Source organism: Sebastes fasciatus, chromosome 19 (assembly GCF_043250625.1).
Source record: "Sebastes fasciatus isolate fSebFas1 chromosome 19, fSebFas1.pri, whole genome shotgun sequence".
Taxonomy (NCBI): Eukaryota; Metazoa; Chordata; class Actinopteri; order Perciformes; family Sebastidae; genus Sebastes; species Sebastes fasciatus.
Window position 1 is genome coordinate 12,056,014 of NC_133813.1, and position 20,598 is coordinate 12,076,611.

General features: G+C 40.7%; 1 protein-coding gene across 2 annotated transcripts in view; it reads left to right on the top strand.

The window, feature by feature from the left end:
- Nucleotides 1-4,590: 4,590 nt before the first annotated feature.
- Nucleotides 4,591-20,598, top strand: part of LOC141757397 (leucine-rich repeat transmembrane neuronal protein 4) — a 129,435-nt gene continuing 113,427 nt past the window's right edge. The window contains exons 1-2 of one of the 2 annotated variants that reach the window (XR_012591636.1): nt 4,591-5,533; nt 17,588-19,212. Coding sequence is in view for 1 of the 2 variants with exons in the window: in XM_074617853.1 (XP_074473954.1) it covers nt 5,530-5,533; nt 17,588-19,149 (1,566 nt within the window). In the remaining variant the exon portion in view is untranslated. The remainder of the gene's footprint in view (nt 5,534-17,587; nt 19,213-20,598) is intronic. The other variant, XM_074617853.1, reaches the window with a different exon arrangement.

Here is a 20,598-nt window from a genome sequence, read left to right on the forward strand (position 1 = left end):
TCCTCCCCTCTGCGATCAATACAAATAGTGTGCTTTATCCTATTTGTTTAACATCTTTCGAGCGCTTTACATATGTCTGGTTTCATGTACTTCCATACCCAAACACCCTCAGCCCCAACCTGAGCTGCAGTGTGTGGAACACAGCTCTTCCAGATTGGAACCCAGCTTGAGGTAAAGGTTAATGGAAGCGACCTGCAAAACAGAGATTTACAACTACGGCATCTGCTGTGGCAACCTCGACATCACAAAATTATTTGCACTAAAAACACCTTTTATAAGAAAAAAAAGCAAAGGGGAAGAAGTTTTACTTTCGTATGGCGGAGTTGTTGGCTGTATAAGCTGTCCCTGGATATTTGCTCGATGATTCACATTCATAGGTGAACTCGAGAAACCTCCGTGTCAGGTTGAAAATTGCCTTGAGGCAGGTTAAGATGATTCTGCCAGGCTTAAGATCAGAGGAAATGGAAAAAGAAAAGAACACTAGAGAGAACAAGTCCCAGTCTAATGTGAACACGGGCAAGGACAGAGCGGAGCTGTCTCTCACCCTGGAGAAAGCCTCAAAATATCTTCTGTTGTCAGAATCACTTAGACAGAACACATGCACCAGTGAAGGCCATACATTTACCCATACAGGTTAGTCCTCCAACCATCAAGCCTGTTCATCCATCTTTGTTTCTCAGATATCCTTTTATCTAGCTTGTATCTCTGTCTTTTTTTTTTTAAACATTAGATGTGTGCAATTTTTATTTATCAAAATGATGCTTTGTCAGTGACACTAAGCAGGATAGATGGGCCCATACACACATTTCTATTTGGTTCCCAGCAGCATTACTTATAAGCTTATGAATTGCTTTCAGGCAATAAAGATTACCTCCATATTCAGTCACTGAGTCATGCATTCAGACATTTATTAGATTTATAATGCAAGCTATTTCCCTGTGTTAGTGGGCAAATATGCTTGCTTTATGCACATGTATGTATATATTTATTACTGAAAATCAATTAACAACACAAAACAATGACAACAATTGTCCAGAAACCCTCACAGGTACTGCATTTAGCATATCAAATATGCTCAGATCATAAAATGGCAAACTCAAGCCCAACAGGCAACACCAGCTGTCAGTGTGTCAGTGTGCTGACCTGACTATGACTTGCCCCAAAACTGCATGTGATTAGCATAAAGTGGGCATGTCTGTATGGGGAGACTCGTGGGTACCCATAGAACCCATTTTCACTCACATATCTTGAGGTCAGAGGTCAAGGGACCCCTTTTAAAATGTCCATGACAGTTTTTCCTCGCCAAAATTTAGCGGAAGTTTGGAGCATTATTTAGCCTCCTTTGCGACAAACTAGTATGACATGGTTGGTACCAATATCGTTGGAAAGAGTGTTGGAAAGAGCGTTTAAGCAAATAATATTACCCTTAAAACTACATTTTGTCCCAGCAAGACACAATTACTCTTGACAGTGACCAGCTACAGTCGGCTGTATATTGTCAAAACAAAGAAAAACTATTTTACATCAGGGCAACGCTTTAGAGATTTTTTTTTCTGTTCAAGGCCTCTAAATTCTTATTTTTTCCTCCTCCCCTTGCAAATGTTGAATACTACCTACCTGACAGACACTTAAAACCAACAAGCAGAGGCAATTCATCGGTGGAGTAAAAAAGGTGAGGGTAAACTATACAGTTATATTTCTTCGGGAGAGAAATCACTGCCGTGGGGCTGGCACTGTCTGTGTCTCCATAACTTCACAGGGTATTAATTGTTTCAGCGCCGTCAGCAGAATGGCCTCTGCTTGTTGAACCAAATCCAGAAGTATAAAGTCATCAGCCAAATTGCATGGGAGCTGAGGCTGAGCCACAGTGCGAGATGCTGAATTTTTAAGATGGTGTTGGAGGATGTGGGGCTCCGTTTTGAGAAAACAGGTCACCGACACTGAGCAGATGAACTGGTGGGTGGGTTGGTATCATGGAAAAACTGCTAATTTATCAGGACAGGATTACTGTAAAAATAATGTGATTTTGAGAGATGTCAATGACATTCATGTGACATGTCTTGCCAACGCTAAGCAACACTACTGATTAGTATGCGTGAATATAATATACCATAAGATCAAGTGAAGAGGGGCTATTTGGTGGCAATCACTTACCAACTGATTAGCTAAGAATAAGTGCAAGAGGTGCTGCAGGGTATAAACATCTGCGCTAGCTTAAAAAATGTCCTAGGGGAGATTTTCATTGAAATAGTCCGACCTTCCAAAGTGAAAGACATACGTCAACCCACCCAGAATCACTGCATGTTCTATTTAGCAAAGGCTTCAAGGATATTAGTGGTGAAAGTGGTATTCAGGTCTTTAACTGAAGTAAAAGTATGATGAAAAACTCAATGTTCTGCATTCAGGAATTTTCTTAAGTAAAAGCACGAACATATAGCTGCAAAATATAATTAAGTATCAAAAAGGAAAAGTGTGCATTGTGACTCTTGGTGCTTTGAGAATATTTAATCAGCATTTCAGTAAGTGGCGTTTTAATGATGTTGGTTCCAAGTTTGACCCTTTTTTTTTCCTGAAGGAGTTTAAACTTCTGTATATACTGTATATACGTACTAGAGTTGTCCCAATTACAATTTGTTTCGGGCGTCAAAGCTTTGGTGAGACATATTCAAAGCTATTCAAAACTTCAGGACCATGCCGCTGTCACATAATTGTACACACACGCACCTCTGCACATAACAACCAGTGATATCCGTATGAGAATAACTAATAATAATTAATGTTGAATATGAGTAATGCATAATGTTGCGGGACTATTCCTTATTTCATGGGGTATTTTGAGATTTATACATTATTATTACATATTTATATTTAAAAAAAAAAAAAAAAAAAGCATTCGAATACTGAAGTACGTTGATTACCATGGCAACGGTCGAAGCTTCGAAGCATTCGGGTCAGCCCTAACAGATACTAGATATATAATATATCTGGGGAGCTTATTTATTTTGAATGGAAAATATGCATCTGTAAAAGATAGTGAAGAAATATTTATTTCAACTTAAAATGTAGCAGAGTTAAAATAAACAAAATGCAAATACCCAAGTGAAGCACCAGCCAACCTCTGCCAACAGGGCATCCCATAAATAAATCTTAAAAAAATGTATTTCCCAAATAAGTTCTAGTACTTAAGAGTTATTTATAGATGATGCCAGTATAAGGCCAGCTGTATTTAAGTTCGAAAAACAGGGGCAACATAGATTAGTAAACCAGTGCAGATGCAATTGGCATTAAAAATTCAGATGCCTATTCCTTCCTTAAATACACCCAAGCTTTAAAAGGCAGCGGGGGTGACGCGGAGGGAGGCCGCTGTCGATTAAGTACCGTTGCATTTCCGATGCGGGTTAATGCTGAATGTTAAGTAGAATTCTGTTTATGACTTCTTGGTTTTCCTTCTGTAACCTGTTTACGCAGAATCAGACCCTACAGGGCAGCTCCAAGAATCAACCCCTCTTGCATTCAGTCACACACATGTAGCATTTCAGCACCATGGACAGCGTCCTGCAGCATTGGTCTGTATTGGTTCCCAGTGTGTGGTTCCACAGCTGCCTTTGTAATGGATCTCATTCTCACAAACACATGTGTGTAAAGGCTGCTTGTGAGGACCCTTTCAACATATTGAATCTCCTTGATTCGGATAAGCCAAACCTTGATCTAATCTAATTCTAACCGTAAGCCTAAAACTGAGGCTTATCCCTCCAACACCCATCACTCTGAAGGTTTAACACTTAAAATGGTCCTCACAAATATATAGAAGAGCACACACACACACACACACACACACACACACACACACACACACACACATACACACACATACACACACTAACTACATAAAATGCAATCTAATATTCAGGAAATTATAACTGATAAATTCCTTTAAAGGTCCCATATCATGCTAATTTTCAGGTTCATACTTGTATTTTATGTTTCTACTAGAACATGTTTACATGCTGTAATGTTAAAAAAAGAACTTTATTTTCCTCATACTGTCGACCTGAATATACCTGTATTTACCCTCTGTCTGAAACGCTCCGTTTTAGCGCATTTTGACAGAATTGCAACAGAATTGCATTGCTAGTCAACAGCTTGGGTCCATGTGTACTTCCTGTCAGCTGATGACATTCACATACACTGCAACCAGGAATAAACTGGGACACATTTAGAATGTTTAAGTTTATAATTGTGTCAAGGGACTAAATATTGTATATTTGTGACGTCACGAATGGGCAGAAATCCTGACTGCTTGTTTCAAATGCAGAGTTTCTGAATACGGGCTGTGTGTATTTCCCTGTGGATTGAGTGTTTCGATACTTTCACAGTATTTATATAGGATTTAAGCCTGCTTTATAATAAACAAACATGAACATCTCACCTTTTTATAATATGGGACCTTTAAATTCAACAAATGCATGTCTTACATCCACACACTGACTTGTGGAAACATGTATTTAAGAACACATGGAAGCAAATAATGAAGCTGTTAGAATGAAAGGGCTCTCTTGTAATATCTGGTTTCGGTTCCACATGTGATGAGATGATACATATCTCTGGCAGCAAACCTTCCTCTTTTTAAAAAATCGTGCCACCCGAGCAGTTTAACTCACGACGCACCCCCCTCTTGGACAAGTTCACGGGTCGCAGTCTCACCAGAAGAGGGCATTCCGATTCTGCCTGACAAAAGTTGCCTTCTTTTGACATGCAGACGTGATTAACAAACAGCGTCATGCTGCGTTTCCTACCGAGCAGCTGCAGCAGCATTAGCAGTGAGGCTGAAAGGAGGATTTGGACTAAAAAAAAAGGTGGATATTTTTTGGATGTTTGATTGTTCCGCGTCGACGTTGACGGCGTTTCACACACAGACTTGTGGATAACCAGACCGGTACTTTCCTCTCTCTGTGCGCGGAGCACACTGAGCAGCATCCTCCGGAATAAAGACGCCGTGGTGAGGAATCTAAGGACTCCTTTTGGAAAAATTGTTTTTTTTGCACCATGCCAACGTATTTGTGAAGTTTTACGCAAGGATTTTTTCTGGATCTCCATGTTAACACTGACATGAATCACTTGGATGTGGCTGCGTTATTGTCTGCGCCTACTGCAGTACTCTTTTTGGCTGCAACTTGAAAAAAAAAACGATTCTCCCAGCTGTGAAGACATGGATAGGGAGTTCTGAAACCGGATTTTCTTTACCCTTTTTTTATAATCTGGAGTTGGAAGTATATATGACATTCCGGTTCTAGATGCAGAACTAAAACCGGATCGGATAGCGCAATCCATCCAGGTCCTGGAGAGGAGAGCATAAGGGCAAGGTGCGCTCTGGAGTCGGCGGCTGCGCGGAGAGAGACCGACCGACCGGTGCTGTAGTGGATTAGGACGGTACCTGTCTGTCTGTGGAGAGAGCGCGTCATGCGGACTCGGATGTCGCGCACTAGAAGCCATTAAAACCTGTAGGCTGGAGCTGACAGATACGCGGATATGGGTAAGTTCTGTTTTATAATGTTACCATCTTTTTAGATAGCGTGGTGTTGTTTTAAAAAAAAAAAAAAACGTTGTCTTCCTTTCTTATAATAAACGAGACGCCTTGTCTCTTCTGATCCGATCAGAACCCATGGGTTGAATCAGATCAAAAAATGGTTGTCTTCTTCTTATAAATAAGGATTTGTTGGTGTCTTAGTGTGAAGATGTGGCTGAATGAAGCCTGTGCTGTATATAGCCTGTTATAGTCGCAGAGCTGCAATGTGTTTTCTCCTCCATTTCTTGGCGGTATATATGGCTTATTAGAGCCTATAAGGATACTTAATTTTGTATTTTACAACGTTGTGCGCTAAAAGATTTTGGTTCCAAATCAACAAAAAGCCTGTCTGTCTATATAAGTGAAGTCCATCCATTTTTTTTTTTTTTTTCCCCCTTGACTAGTTAGAGTGGCCGTTCTCATTGGCATGGACTGAAATGCTAATCACGGATAAATGTTGGAAGCCAGTCAACTTTATAAAGCGTGGCCCTGCATAATCATTCATTGCGCTTAATCCGGTATACGCACGAATTGCCCATTGTCCGGTTTTTGCTATAACGCCTCCCCAAAAACTCTTGTGGTTCTGAAGGAAGGAAGGCATGCATGCACCGGGGTCGTGCACGTTTTGCTTAGCAGACTGATTCTCATTCAAGAAAGAAGCCGTCGTGTTCTGCACCTGCTATCAGGAGGGACTCTCCAAAATCGAGCATAAAAAACTGTGCGTCCATCTATCAATACACTGTGTGTGTGTGTGTGTGTGTGTCTCTCTTTCTCTGTATGTGTGTGTGTGTGGTGTCAATACCACACTCCTTCAGCAATGCATGATGGTACTTCTGTGTCTGCGCGTGCACGTGTTTTCCCCATCTTATTCTCAGTCATATATGATGAGAATTAACCCATTTTGCCTGGTTCTGATTCCCTTTGACACTTGTCTTGGTATTTCACTGTTAGATGTTTTTTTTATATTATTTTTCCCCTTTTCCTCAAAATTTTAAAATAACTTGTGCTTGTTCTCGACCTTTTTGCATCCTCTTGGTCTGATATTATTGTCTGGGGGTGTATAGCCTATAATCTCCCCCAGCCACTCTTAACTGGTATACAGATGGCCAAGTTCACTGGTGGTGCTGTGCCATTAATTGCGAGGCCGCATGATATATCGACCCACGGTGGGTTACTGCACCACATCAATATAAGCTACAACAGCACAGAAAAGCCCATACAGTATGGGCCGTGGGAGCTCAGATGTAATTTATGTCTACTGCAAAGCAACCATATACTGTTAATCATATAGGTCTAGTTTATGGGCCCGCTTCTTAATTCAATATCATGTCAGAAAACCCTGCTGCATACTTGAGGTGCAGTGATTTTGATCTCACATGCAGGTGCACACACGGTTTTTACAGACATATTCATCCCCCCGGGTGCACAAAACCAGACGCCAAAGCGTAACTTTTGTCAACCATATAGCTTCATGCTGTTGCCCACAATTATTTCACGATTATGTGGCGCTGTAGTCTCAGTTATCCGCCAGTGTTGGCTGACTGCGATGCTGTTCATTAACAGCATGCAATGCACTTATGTTTCATGGAGCATATCATTAGAGATCTGCTTTGCAGAAAAAAGAGCAGGGACTGTAAAAAAAGAAGCCACAGCCAATGATGCAGCAGCAGAGCTTTAAGATGACCCAAATGACATTTCACACGCTGTCTGCATAATACGAAATAAAGCAGATGCAATGCTACTTTGTTCGAATTAAAATCAGTGCTGTATTGGCTCCGAGAGTTCACAGTAACAGATGACATTCTGCCGGCACTACAGCATCCAACAGGCTGCATTGTTGAAATGCCATGGCGAAGCAGGTCAAGGAAGGGGATCAACAGGCCCTTCGAGGGCAATATGGAGGCATTTGTTATTTACATTTGCTTATTTTGAAAGAAAAAATCAATGGCTTGTGAGGCACTTGGGATCCAGCGTTCATTAATATACCTGCTTCAGGGTGATAGGGGCTGGATGCATTGTGCTACAAGCTGAGTAAAGCCTGGAAAGTTTCGCCAGTAACACTTGTGTATGAATATATTCTAATCTAATTTTAATCTCAATGTTAGGCAAATAAAGATATCATAATACATATTTATATATATTTATTTTTCTAATTTCTCCACAAGGCAACATTTTGCATGGAGTAAGTAGGACATTGCAGACCACATGGTGAGCTTAGAGGACCAGTGTTTAGCATTTAGGGGATCTGTTGGCAGAAATGGAACATAATATGAATTAGTATGTTTTTTTTAGTGTATAATCACCTGATAATAAGAATCGTTGTGTTTTTGTTACCTTAAAATGTAGTTTATATCTACATAAGGAGCGGGTCCTCTCTCCACGGAGTCCGCCATGATGCACCGCTATGTTTCTACAGTAGCCCAGAAAGGACAAACTAGACTATGTTAACTTTTCCCGCTTGGGCTGGAGTCATTAACGTTACTCGCTCCCGTCGCCGCTGCTCTCTCTCTCTTGCTTCACCATTCACTTCCCACATACATACACACACTCTACACACTGGCTCGGCTCCAAATGGCTCTAGATGGGAGTATTCGCGTTTCCACATCGACCACCATAGCTCTCCAAAACGCTTGGCACACGGGAGCGGCTTCAGTTGGTTGCAATCTCCTCACCTCAACGCTAGATGCTGCTAGATCCTATACACTCAACCTTTCATTATAGTTCAGTCTGTTAGGTTAAGAGTACATGTTTATACTTTTTATATCCGTGAGGAAGCTCACTAACTTAGTAAATTTCCAATCTCCCACTCTGACATTAACCTAATTATAACCGTAAACCAAAAAAACAGCTCTCTTTGAGGATGTGTGGAGTTCACTTTCCAAAAAAAATTCTCACTCTCAAGATCTAAAACTCAAATGTGGTCCTCACAATGAAAAAAAAGAGCCCTCTGCCCAACGCACACAATATAACGTACTTCTACTTTCAGAGCTACTGTATATGTGTATTTTGTGTTTCTGCGCCCTTTTGTCAGGACTGTGTTGGCCAGTGACGAACACAATCACATCACTGTGGATTCAAGGGGTCAACTTGACCAGGCGGCTGTCTTTTTGCTTGGTATCAAAGCTATCATAGGATGACATGGTAGGAGAAACAAAGCACAACCTTTACAGTGACATATGAGGTTACAACCAAGTTTGTATTGAGCCCTGGAATAGAATTTCCATCAGCGATGTTTCTCTCAGAAGTAATGATGAACATGAGGAAAGCTGTCTCCTGGTTACATTTACCCTTTCTTCTCAAAATAGGATTGTGTTAGGGCTGGGTGATCAATTTGGTTTCCATATCGTCCAATCTTGGTTACACAAGAACACTGATAGACAATGAAAGACAGCATGAAACATGGTCAATACTACATGGCATGAAAGAACAATTAAAACTTGCCAAATTTAAACAAATCCCTGGAGACCTCTCTCTATTTTTCTCTTGTAGATGGACAAGGCGACTTGTTTTGTTTCCAGTTCGCCACCTCTTCTTCTGCTCTGTTTAATGGTGAATTACAGCCATGTGCAGCCAATAGCGCCACTTCCGATCAAACTATGCTGTAGCCAAGTTTATTCGCTCTAAAGCAGTTGATGGAAACGCACCTAATTCACATTTCTTTTTTTAAGTCATTTTAAAAGTTTGCTTAACAATTGAATGGAAACAGGACTACAGCTATGGTAGTGAAAAGTACTGAGCTCAGAGCAGAGTTCTGATAGGGCGAGAGACATTGCAGTACACTGCAGGGTGAAGGCTGATTGGTCAGATACAGTATATATTTCTATTGGGGCTGTCGAAGTTAATGCGATAATAACGCGTTAACGCAAATCTGTTTAACGCAACTAATTTCTTCAACACATTAACGTAATCAATCTTTCAATCAATATATCGGTACCAGCCATGTCATAATAGCTTGTCCCAAAGGAGGCTAAATAACGCTCCAAACTTGCCTTGAATTTTGGCGAGGAAAACTATCATGGCCATATTCAAAGGGGTCTCTTGACCTCTGACCTCAAGATATGTGAGTGAAAATGGGTTCTATGGGTACCCATGAGTCTCCCCTTTACAGACATGACCACTTTATGATAATCACATGCAGTTTTGGGCAAGTCATAGTCTAGTCAGCACACTGAAACACTGACAGCTGTTGTTGCCTGTTTAGCTTGAGTTTGCCATGTTATGATTTGACCATATTTGTTATGCTAAATGCAGTACCTGTGAGGGTTTCTGGACAATATTTGTCATTGTTTTGTGTCGTTAATTGATTTCCAATAATACAAATATAAATGCAGTTGCATAAAGCAAACATATTTGCCCACTCCCAGGTTGATAAGAGTATTAAATATTTGACAAATCTCCCTTTAAGGTACATTTTGAACAGATACTAAATTTAATTTGCGATTAATCATAGACAATCATGTGATTAATCAAATAGTATTGAGAAAAGATTAATAAGATTAAATATTTTAATCAATTGACAGTCCTCATTTCTATGTGTGTATGTGTGTGTGTGTGTGTGTGCGTGTGAGTTTTTGTGTGAACAGTATTCATGACACTACTCCCTGCAGGGTTTTTCTACATTCTACCTAATCAGTGCTACAAATATTTGACGGGCACACTAGGACACAATGTTTCCCAACCACTGTTGAAATGGGTCTAACTTGGCAGGCCTTGCTATCATCTCAAAGATAATTGGAGACTAATAGGATGGCTTAGGCTGGTCCGGGGACGTCCTTCCCTATGTGTTTCGGCTGCTGTCCAGCCTTTATGTGCAGTCAAGGCTGGGGCTGGTAGCAGTTTTGTCAATGACAGGCAGCAGATAGCAATGAGCCACTTGTGTGCACTCAAAGTGCACCAGTTAGCGAGTCCATTTGCCAAGTTATTAAGCTACATTTGGTTTTATTTTAGGTCAGCAGTAAAGTGCACTTACTCTCTCTATGTGTTAGGGTTGAGAGGCAGAAAACAGCAATCTTCCTGTGCTGAGGACAGCAGGGCTGTCTGCTATAACTAAGCATTGTGCACATGCCTTTAGACAAACTTTAGCTCCATTGTCCATTCTTTTTAGATTTAGACAGATGACGGTGGAGGGAGACAAATAAAAAAGAGAATCACAGGTGTTGACATAAAAAAAAAGAAAGCAAGACAAATGTTCATCCTAAAAGTTGGATCTGAAAGCAAGCGAGAAAGACGTCGGAGGGTGAAAATGGAAATCAACAAGGGAAGTGAAAAGGGCTGAGAGGATGGTTTTGAGGACATGCATAAAGAATAGATTTCACATTATAAAAACATCCTGATGGCTGCAGGGTTCAAGGGCATGGATAACTAGCATAGTTTCAACAGGACAGAGAACAGAATGAGGGAGAAATTGTTCGTCTAAGTAGATACGGTGTAAGAACAGTAATGGCGAAAGGTACATCAGGTAAGAAGTAATGGAGACACAAAACCCCACGAGTGACAACTCAGAGGGTGACTTGTGCTCCTTCGTGAATAAGATTAGAGGAGTACTAGGGAAGGAGATGGCTTACAGAGGCATTAGCACACGGAGCGCTCATTAAACCACATGCAGTGTCAGTAAGGGGGATAGGGGTGTCTTGTGAGGCAGGCTCAATCTGAAAGAGATGGCGGAGTCACTTCTAATAAAGCAAGCCTATTATGCACATGGGAAATAAAAACAATAGGGGTCTGTTTCCACAGCCTCCTGGGATGTGCGAGTCAAACACAAAATTTAGAAAGCATGCATTCATGTTTAACAGCCCACACATTCTGTTCCCCAGTCTATTAAAATTGCTTTAAACGCGCATGGAACATTACACATGGGCATTGTTCTATATCGGTATCCTTCTGCTGTTTCTACCTGTTTCTCTATTGTGAGCCTTTGAGGCACAATGTTGTTGGCAAATTAGTTAAAGTTACACTCTGAAACCTGAGGGAAAGAAACAAACAAATTGGCTGCACACAGAAATACTGCATCTTGTGATCATTGTCTTTGTCTCGGCAACATTTTATGTGAACATATCACAATCGTGGGATCCAAGATGAAGAAACATGATTGATGTATCTTCTGGTATAATCAATAGCCAGCACAAATTATCTGTGCAGTTCCGTGGCTCCCTCCATCTGTAAGGAATGATGAAAGATTCCACTGAAAACAAACAGTAAGTGTGTGTCGCTCTCTCTCAGTCGCACTCTTAGACGCACACACATACAATACCCATATGGGATCAGCAGATGCTTGGCAAGGAGTGAAATGGCTATGTTAGATAGCATATGCTCTATGATGCCTCTCAGCCACTCTATGTCAGGGAATTATTTCCGACAAATCCTGCAATGATTCCGAAAAACACTAGAAAATTTAAATCATGTGTATTGCGTCAACTGCACTGGATATTCAAGCTCCTCATCAATGTAACGCATATACACATAACAAATTCATTGGTGAATTCATCATGGCGCCTGCCAACATCATACATTTTGTAACCTAATTAAAGTATGGGCTGCTTCTATCCTGACATATCAATCTTATCTCACTGCGATTATGGTAATAAAGTCCATACTTGATGATATTGCCTTGAGAAACACATATAAATAGTGAATCCCCCCCTATACCACTTCCTCAAGGGGAAATCAATGTATCTTAATGACACGTCATTAGTGGCTCTGTAAAGGGGAACGATTTTAATGGAAACAACTCTGTCTCACCTCAGAACAAGGAGTGATATCACAAGTAAGCTACTGACCAATGTTCTTCATTTTTCAAATTGTATTTGACGCAGAGCATCTAGCCCCCACCCCCGCAAAAAAAAAATATACATAATGAATACAAAAATAAAAAGTAAAGCTACGGTTCGGATCGTAACATGGTTTTGAGTCACAGATCGGATCAGCAAAAAAAAGGGAGCAAATATATCTTTTAGAGATGCCCTGATCATGTTTTGTTGCCGTAGATACAGATTGCAGATCGTTAATGATCCATATTGGCTGATACAGATTGTTTTTGTTGTTGTTTTTTTCATTTAAATATTTTTAGATTTAAATGTTATCATTTTACTTAGTTATAGTTACCTATAGTGGTTATTTGCATACAGAAAACACAATTTAAATGATTAGGAAGTAAAAGATTGTACTTTTATTGATGAAAAACTATTTAGTAGCATTAGTAGTTCTAATGATGTTTTATAAGCTGCTTAGAGGTAGTGTTAGTAAGTTAAACAGGTCATAATTTCCTCTCTATTATCTATTTTTATCTTCTTCAAACAACTGGATTTAGTCAAGTTTATAATCAAAAACTACATTTTCAAGATTGTGTTAGAATTTACCTTCACCAAATATTTTTACTGAATAGCGCCTGAACACACTACAATATAACTCAATGGAACCTCCGTACGTTAGCTGATCCAGTGCTGCCAACGTTACTAGCTCTCCTGCCAATTTCAACACAGATTTGTTGTTCCCGGCGTAACCTTATCAGGGATCAGCGGCTAAAAAGCATTAATACTGATCTCCCGATTGCATATTTTTACTGAACATCGTCCACTAACGATTGTCAGTAAAACTTAATTTCACACTATGATGGTTAAATTGTGTGATTAATCCGCGGTTCACATGCATGCCGAACCGTGGGGGGATCCGTACAGATCACGGATCAACTATGGCCCATTACACAACTATAAGACCAAAAAATTATCCAACCGAAAAACCCAGCCCTGTTTTGCCATTTGCCCCATGCTGTATGCATTTGTTTTCCAATGAAAAGCACTAGCTCCAAAAGTCCCTAAACCTAGCAAGAAAGTTTCCAAGTCAGAAACCAACAGACCTCCCTCCAAAGTCAGCCCTGAGACAGCCACAGATACCAGATTTGTTTTTCTTTCTTTTTTTTGTCAGAGCATTGGATTTATTGATTGCTGTCGGGATGTAATGAGAATACAACAAATAAAACAAAACATGTTTTAGAAGAAGATTACCAGCCCTAGCTTTAAGTAAATTTACATCATACACATGTAGTAATTCTCCACAGACACATTTTGGCATTCAGGTAGTTTGTTTTCAGAGATGAGTTGTGTAATTCCATAGGGTTTATAGTGATTTTTCATCCGAACCCGTGGAAAGCAGAATCGATGATTCATGCTGAACCTGCACTGCTTTGGTTTGGTTATACATGAAATGGCTGGAGTCTGAATTTAAAACGCCTCCGGGATTGTATACACAACCAGCAGCTCTTGAATGTTAATTTGCTCTGTACAGGCTGCCTTTCATGACTTATCAGCTTCTGCCATTGGTGCAATGATGGCTTATGGAATGACTGAATACAAATACAGATAAAGATATGATTGAGCAAATTGCAAGTTGCTTTGCTTTGGGTTGTCAGCGTGTATTCATTGTAAACATGCAGAGCGAAATGACATCAATCGAAACAGCTAAAACCATGTTATTTGCGGTAACGAGTCCACACAATGTGGACTTTGCTTTACATCTGAATATAAAAACATTTTTTGTGATAAAAACATTTGAATTGTCCCATTTAATGACAACAAAAGAGTGTCAAATGATCTACTAACTTAAAATTAAGCAATAAAAGCTTACATTCAATTGCATTTACAAGTGAGTCTCAAGAGTCTAAAGTTATTTATAAAATCACAGTCATTAGGTAATGTTGAGCCACAAGTCATGCTGTGCTCTTGATAAAATTGTTGTCACTGCCATGTGGAACAAATTGGTTTCAGGCAGGCTGCTGTCCGTTCGGTCAACCCGCTAGACATCTAACAATACGATTCACCAGAAAAACAGGCTGTATAAGAAATTACATAATTATATGATTTATTTACTTGAAACTAACCGGGCTGTCATTTGTCCTCTGGTTTCAATTTTTTTTTTAAATTGGATATGCATAGCATCTGTTCTGGAAATATTCAAATGTATGTGAAAAATAAGCAATGCATTTGCTGAATCTTGCGTCCTTTCATCTCCTACAGCAGCAATAGTCAAGATTGGAGCAAATATGATTAAGAAAAGTTATTTTTTATAAAACGATCACTATATCCTGACAGTAGTGCATGAGACAGGTAATCTGAAAAAAATCATATGCCTGTCCTTCAGTGCTCTTAATGACATCTGCAAGATTTCACAGACCGGAGCAAAACAACCAATCAGATCCAAGCTGGAGCCTGCCGTCTCTGAGCAGCTGTCAATCACTCGCAAACTCCGATCAAACTGTCAAACTAAGCAGCATTGATTTAATGTGAATCAATATTCTGTTACTGTAATGCCAATTTATTGTGTAAAATGCTTTCAGAAACATATTTTAGTGTACTGTTTAGCTGCAAAATGATAAAGTTTGTGACCCGGCCGCGGAAATACCAAGCCTCGCCCACCAGCCGGAGCAAACTTTCTCATTTTACAGCTAAAAAGTACACGACAAGATGTTTCTGAAAACATTTTACTGAAGAAACAGGCATTACAGTAACAGAATATTAATTCATATTTGATCAGCGCTGCCTAGTTTGACCGCTTGATCGCAGTTCGCAAGTGATTGACAGCTGCCTCCAGCCTGAAATGACCTTTGCCAAAGTCTCCCGTCACGGGCTAGATTTTTTAAAGCCTGAAAACAGAGCCAAGAGGAGGTGCAGAAGTTTTCAATGTTTCTTAGAACATTTGAATTACAATATGCTGAAAGGTTATTATGGAATTGTTGCCCAATGATGCCAAAAACATTCTGCCTACTGCCACTTTAATCTATAGATTTAATATTTCACATGGTTTGGGAGACTTCGGGGGTGTTGAGTAACATCATTCACTATCACACAAGAGGTTTTTCAGACTAATTAAGGAAATGTGCCTCTTTATTAGAAAACTCTTCCTTTGCTACAACCTACATAGAAGTTGCACCCTGGAGTGTTGTAGAAATATATATAGCTGCAGACACTGTAGGTTGGAGACTTACTGTAAAGCAAATTCTCCTCAAATGTAAGATGTGATAAGACTAGACATGTGCGTCATAGTTGTGTTGTAGGGATGGTAAACATGCGTCAGTGTGGGGGGTTAACAATGTATGTGACAACCTTGGAACTGGACAGAACATTTTACGGGATGAATTACAACATTGCTGTGACAGTTGAGTGGAGGTAGGGAGTTTACAATACGGAATAAGGAAAACAATGGAGCCTGGAAATCTGAAACTGAAAGGGCATATTTCTGGACACTTGATGGATGAATATGAAAGCTTTTGATATAAGCAAGGAGAAGGGACCTGGCATGTAAGGTGGAGGAATACAGGTATAGGAAAGACCTGATCTCTGAAAAGAGAAATATGAGTCTTAACTACTGCAATAGTAGGAGAGATCTCAGAAAGGACAACCATTTTTTAAATAAAAAAAAAAAAAAATCCTGAAGAGTGGCCCTGAGGAGTTGACCTCGTTTTTAAGTTCTGGCATCAGGATATGGAAAAGTCTTCCTTCCTCTCGTATGAGGAGCCGAGCTGGCAGGCATGAGCAGCCAGGTGAATTTGTTGATTCTATTTATCCCAAAATTAAGCAAAAAAATAATAAAAATATATGTAACAAAGTTCTGAGCTCATAAAAATAGGTCAACTAAACAGGACAAAACTCAGGCTACGTAAATGGAATACAACTGAAGACACTAAACTGACCGAACGATGAACTCAATAAAGGCTGATCAGACCAAACAAAGGGTAACACAAAGACAATCACTACCAACTAAATTACAAATAAAACAATACAGCACATTCAGTCTATCTGTTTAAACATGTTAGCACTTAACACAAAAATAAAAGCACAAACAAACTAATAGTCTGAAGAAATTAACTAAAATCTCCAAAATAGAAATCCCAATCCCCCCATAATGTGGCCCCACTTGGTACATTCTGATTTGGTCACTTCCTGTAATTAAGAGACCTGCTTTAGGGAGAACATTTTTTGTTCCGGCCTGACAAGACATCCCTCCTGTATCAGTAAACAGCAGTGACGCCATCAGCACTGGTAACTCAAAGAAATAGAAGTCAGAAGGACATAAGACATAACTAAAGCGTGACTGTACAGAAGTTAACTGAATGTGAGCGGTACAAATATAAACTAAATGTACTACCAATAATACTAATTATAATTTGAGTATGATGTATGAAACAAAAGCTATGTGTCATTATGTGTCTGTTTGCTGACGTATGTGTGATGTACATACGGTTAAAAGTTAGCAGTTATTTATAATTGTCTTGACTTTCACAACTCAATGTTATGTTGTTTCGTGACTTTTCTTAGCTTTTTTATGCTTTTGGCAAAGGACTTTGTGCCCTTCCCATTCAGATGCACACACATTAATCATTACACTGAATATAAGCCAAAAAGACAAAAAGAGCTCACTTTTTGCAGCAGTATTGTTACTTGATAATAAAAAAGAAACCCATCCAAATGTAGAAGCACAACTACTTGATGCTTGCCTCAGGATACCTCTTCAGAAGTTGTAAGCAAAACTGCCAAGTTTGCTGGGCCTCATCTTTTTCGTGGGCAATAAGTCAGGCCTGGGTGTGTATAAATATATTGTAATTTTATCTTAAGAAACAAAGAACCATCGGTTGGTGGACACCATCATTTTCCAATACTCAACACAAGGAAAAATAAGCTATGGCCATTTTCAAAGGGGTCCCTTGACCTCTCACCTCAAGATATGTGAATGAAAATGGGTTTGCATAAGGCAAGCATATATTTCCACTCCCACTTACTTTTTTATAAGAGTAATAAATACTTGACAAATCTCCCTGTTAAAGTACATTTTGAACAGATAAAAAATGTGCGATTCATTTGCGAGTCATTGTGACTAACTATGGACAATCATGTGATTAATTGCGATTAAATATTTTAATCGATTGACAGCCCGAAAACGTATAAATGCCTCATTAGACTTTTTGTAATAAACTCATCTGCTTACCTTTTTTTCTCCTTTGCCATTTTCCTCTCCCCCTTCCCCTCCCTATAGGCTCTGCTCTGCGGCGTCGCTGGCTAGTGGTCCAACTCCTGATGCAGGTGTGGCTGGCAGCAAATCCATCTTTGAGTGAGCGCCCATGCCCCAAGAGCTGTCGCTGTGATGGAAAAATTGTCTACTGTGAGTCAAGCGCCTTTCGCGATGTCCCCAAGAACCTCTCCGGAGGCTGTGAAGGCCTGTCTCTACGGTACAACAGCCTCGCCAGTCTTCGTGCAGGCCAGTTTGTAGGCCTCAACCACCTCATCTGGCTCTACTTGGACCACAATTACATTGCCTCTGTGGATGTAATGGCCTTTCAGGGGGTCCGCAGGCTCAAAGAGCTGATCCTGAGTTCCAACAAGATCACGTCGCTCCACAACACCACATTCCACCCTGTCCCCAATTTGCGTAATCTGGACCTGTCGTACAACAAACTGCAAGCTTTGCAGCCTGGGCAGTTCCAGGGCCTACGGAAGCTTCTCAGCCTTCACATACGCTCAAACTCTCTAAAAACCGTCCCAGTACGTCTGTTCCAAGATTGCAGAAATCTTGAGTTCCTGGATTTGGGTTACAACCGCCTGCGCAGTATCACTCGGAATGCATTTTCAGGCCTAGTCAAGCTCACTGAGCTGCATCTGGAGCATAACCAGTTCTCAAAGATCAATTTTTCTCACTTCCCTCGCCTCTACAATCTGCGGGCACTTTACCTGCAGTGGAATCGCATTCGCTCAATGAACCAGGGCCTAACCTGGACCTGGGCCTCCATCCAGAAACTGGATCTGTCTGGAAATGACCTGATGGAAGTTGATGCTGTAGTGTACCAATGCCTACCCAACCTGCAGACCCTCAATCTGGACTCCAACAAGCTTACCAATGTCTCCCAGGAGGTGGTTGATGCCTGGATCTCTTTGACTACGATAAGCTTAGCTGGGAATGTATGGGACTGTGGCCCTGCCATCTGTCCTCTGGTGGGCTGGCTCAGAAAGTTCAGAGGGGCAAAGGAGACCACCATGATCTGCGCCTCCCCCAAGAAAGCCCAGGGAGAGAAAGTGATGGATGCTGTTGAAGCTTTTGCTGTTTGTCAATCAAACGCAGCGACAACGCTCACTGTGAGTATTCCTCCAACCCCATCCAGAGTCCCTGTGCAGACTGAACGCCGCCCAGCCATTCTGGCTTCCCCTACTGGTTCTGGAAAGAGAGGAGAAGGGTCTATCAGGGGTCCCACATTGTCAGCTGTTACCCCTCCTGTGGCACTTCCTCCAGAGCAAGACTTGGAGCCTGTTTCCTTCCATAAGATTGTGGCTGGAAGCGTTGCCCTTTTTCTATCTGTCGCGATGATCCTGTTGGTAATCTACGTGTCTTGGAAGCGCTATCCCAGTAGCGTCAAGCAGCTGCAGGAGCATTCGGCAGCAGCCCGCAAACGCCGCAAGAAAGCTAGAGAGACGGAGCGCACCCTGAGCTCCCCACTGCAGGAGTACTATGTGGACTACAAGCCCACCAACTCTGAGGCCATGGATGTGCTTGTGAATGGGACCGGACCCTGCACCTATACCATCTCAGGCTCCCGAGAATGCGAGGTATGACCCACACCACCGCCATTCCTCCTAAACAAAACTCTGTCCACAGCGAGGCGACCAGAGGTAATTATTTACTCTGCTTTGATAGACGATAAATCTGCTACTTGATGACTTAGCCTTACACAGCAAGTTTGGTAAACACTGTGTACCCATGGATTATTGCGGAAGTGGTTTTAGCATCACTTTGTTTAGAACAAGATATCTTTTGTTTTCATAGGGGTGTTTGTATATTCGCTTAAACCTTAATCTCTGCCGAGTTTGTTTTGCCGCAAAATTGTACAGACGTACAGATATATGAGACTGATTACATTTCCTATCATGCATAATCTTGAGCCCAAGCTATGCTGTTTGTGATAAGACATTTGTGCTTGTTTAGGTACGTGTTTGCTTTATTTGCTAGGGTATAACAGGCTTTGTGCTTTGTGTGTTTGCTCTACTACTATTCAGTCTTTGATGAGCAGTATTGTGTAGGGACAATAGTTGATTGGTGGGAAGTTTCACTTCTGGACACTGGATTTGAATGCTAAATGAGACTGGTCATGTGAATAGAGCTTCACCTGAGCTGATGACTTCACACTTTTCTTGACATAGCTATGACTCAAGCTAGTTGGAAAATACTTAATGCTCATAGACCCCCAACAGCACATCCTTTCTGATATTTTTCCTTCCTTTTCATGCTGACTTGCTGCAAGTTGCTCACTGGCTTAATTGATTAGTCACACAAATTGAAATGCATACTTGCACTGGCCATATACACTTTAACTCACACAGGGATAGCAAAAATGCACATTTTGTGAAATGCACACACACACACATAAAGAAGTAGTGTTTGATAGCCCCATAAGGAGTGTGAATCCTTTGAAATGTTTTGTACACTGGCAAGTGAATTTCTTCAAAACAGTATTTACTGACTACAGCAATGTGGGAATACTACTTTTTCTCCTTGCTTTCAGCTGCTACACTCTTGTGTACCTGACATACTGTACCATTCTTAGTTAAACCTTTTGTTCTACTGCAGAGTTTTCCAAACTACACGTAATCAAAGCTTCTGTGGAAATGTATTTTGTATCCTTAATTAACCGACCCAGTTGTAATAAGGGGCTAAAGTAGGGCTAAACCCACCTAGATGATGAAGTAGCCCACAACTAAAAGCTGTAACCCAAGTGGCATAAGCTCTCTATATATTTTTCACATTACCAGCCCACTCATACTCAATGCAGTTCCTAGATTTTCTCGACATTTACATGGCATGGATTTCTGGCAGGTTCTCTCTGGAGGAATGACTATAAATGCAGAGGTTTACACAGCGAGCTGGAGGCAGAGTCCTTCACATTCTTTTTCATTTCTGTTACTGACCGTCTGGTTTTCCTTGAGGCAGGTCACCTGGTAATGTGTAATACTTGCAGGTTGCTCACACTGGTTTGAGTGTAAAGAGGGACAACAAAGTAC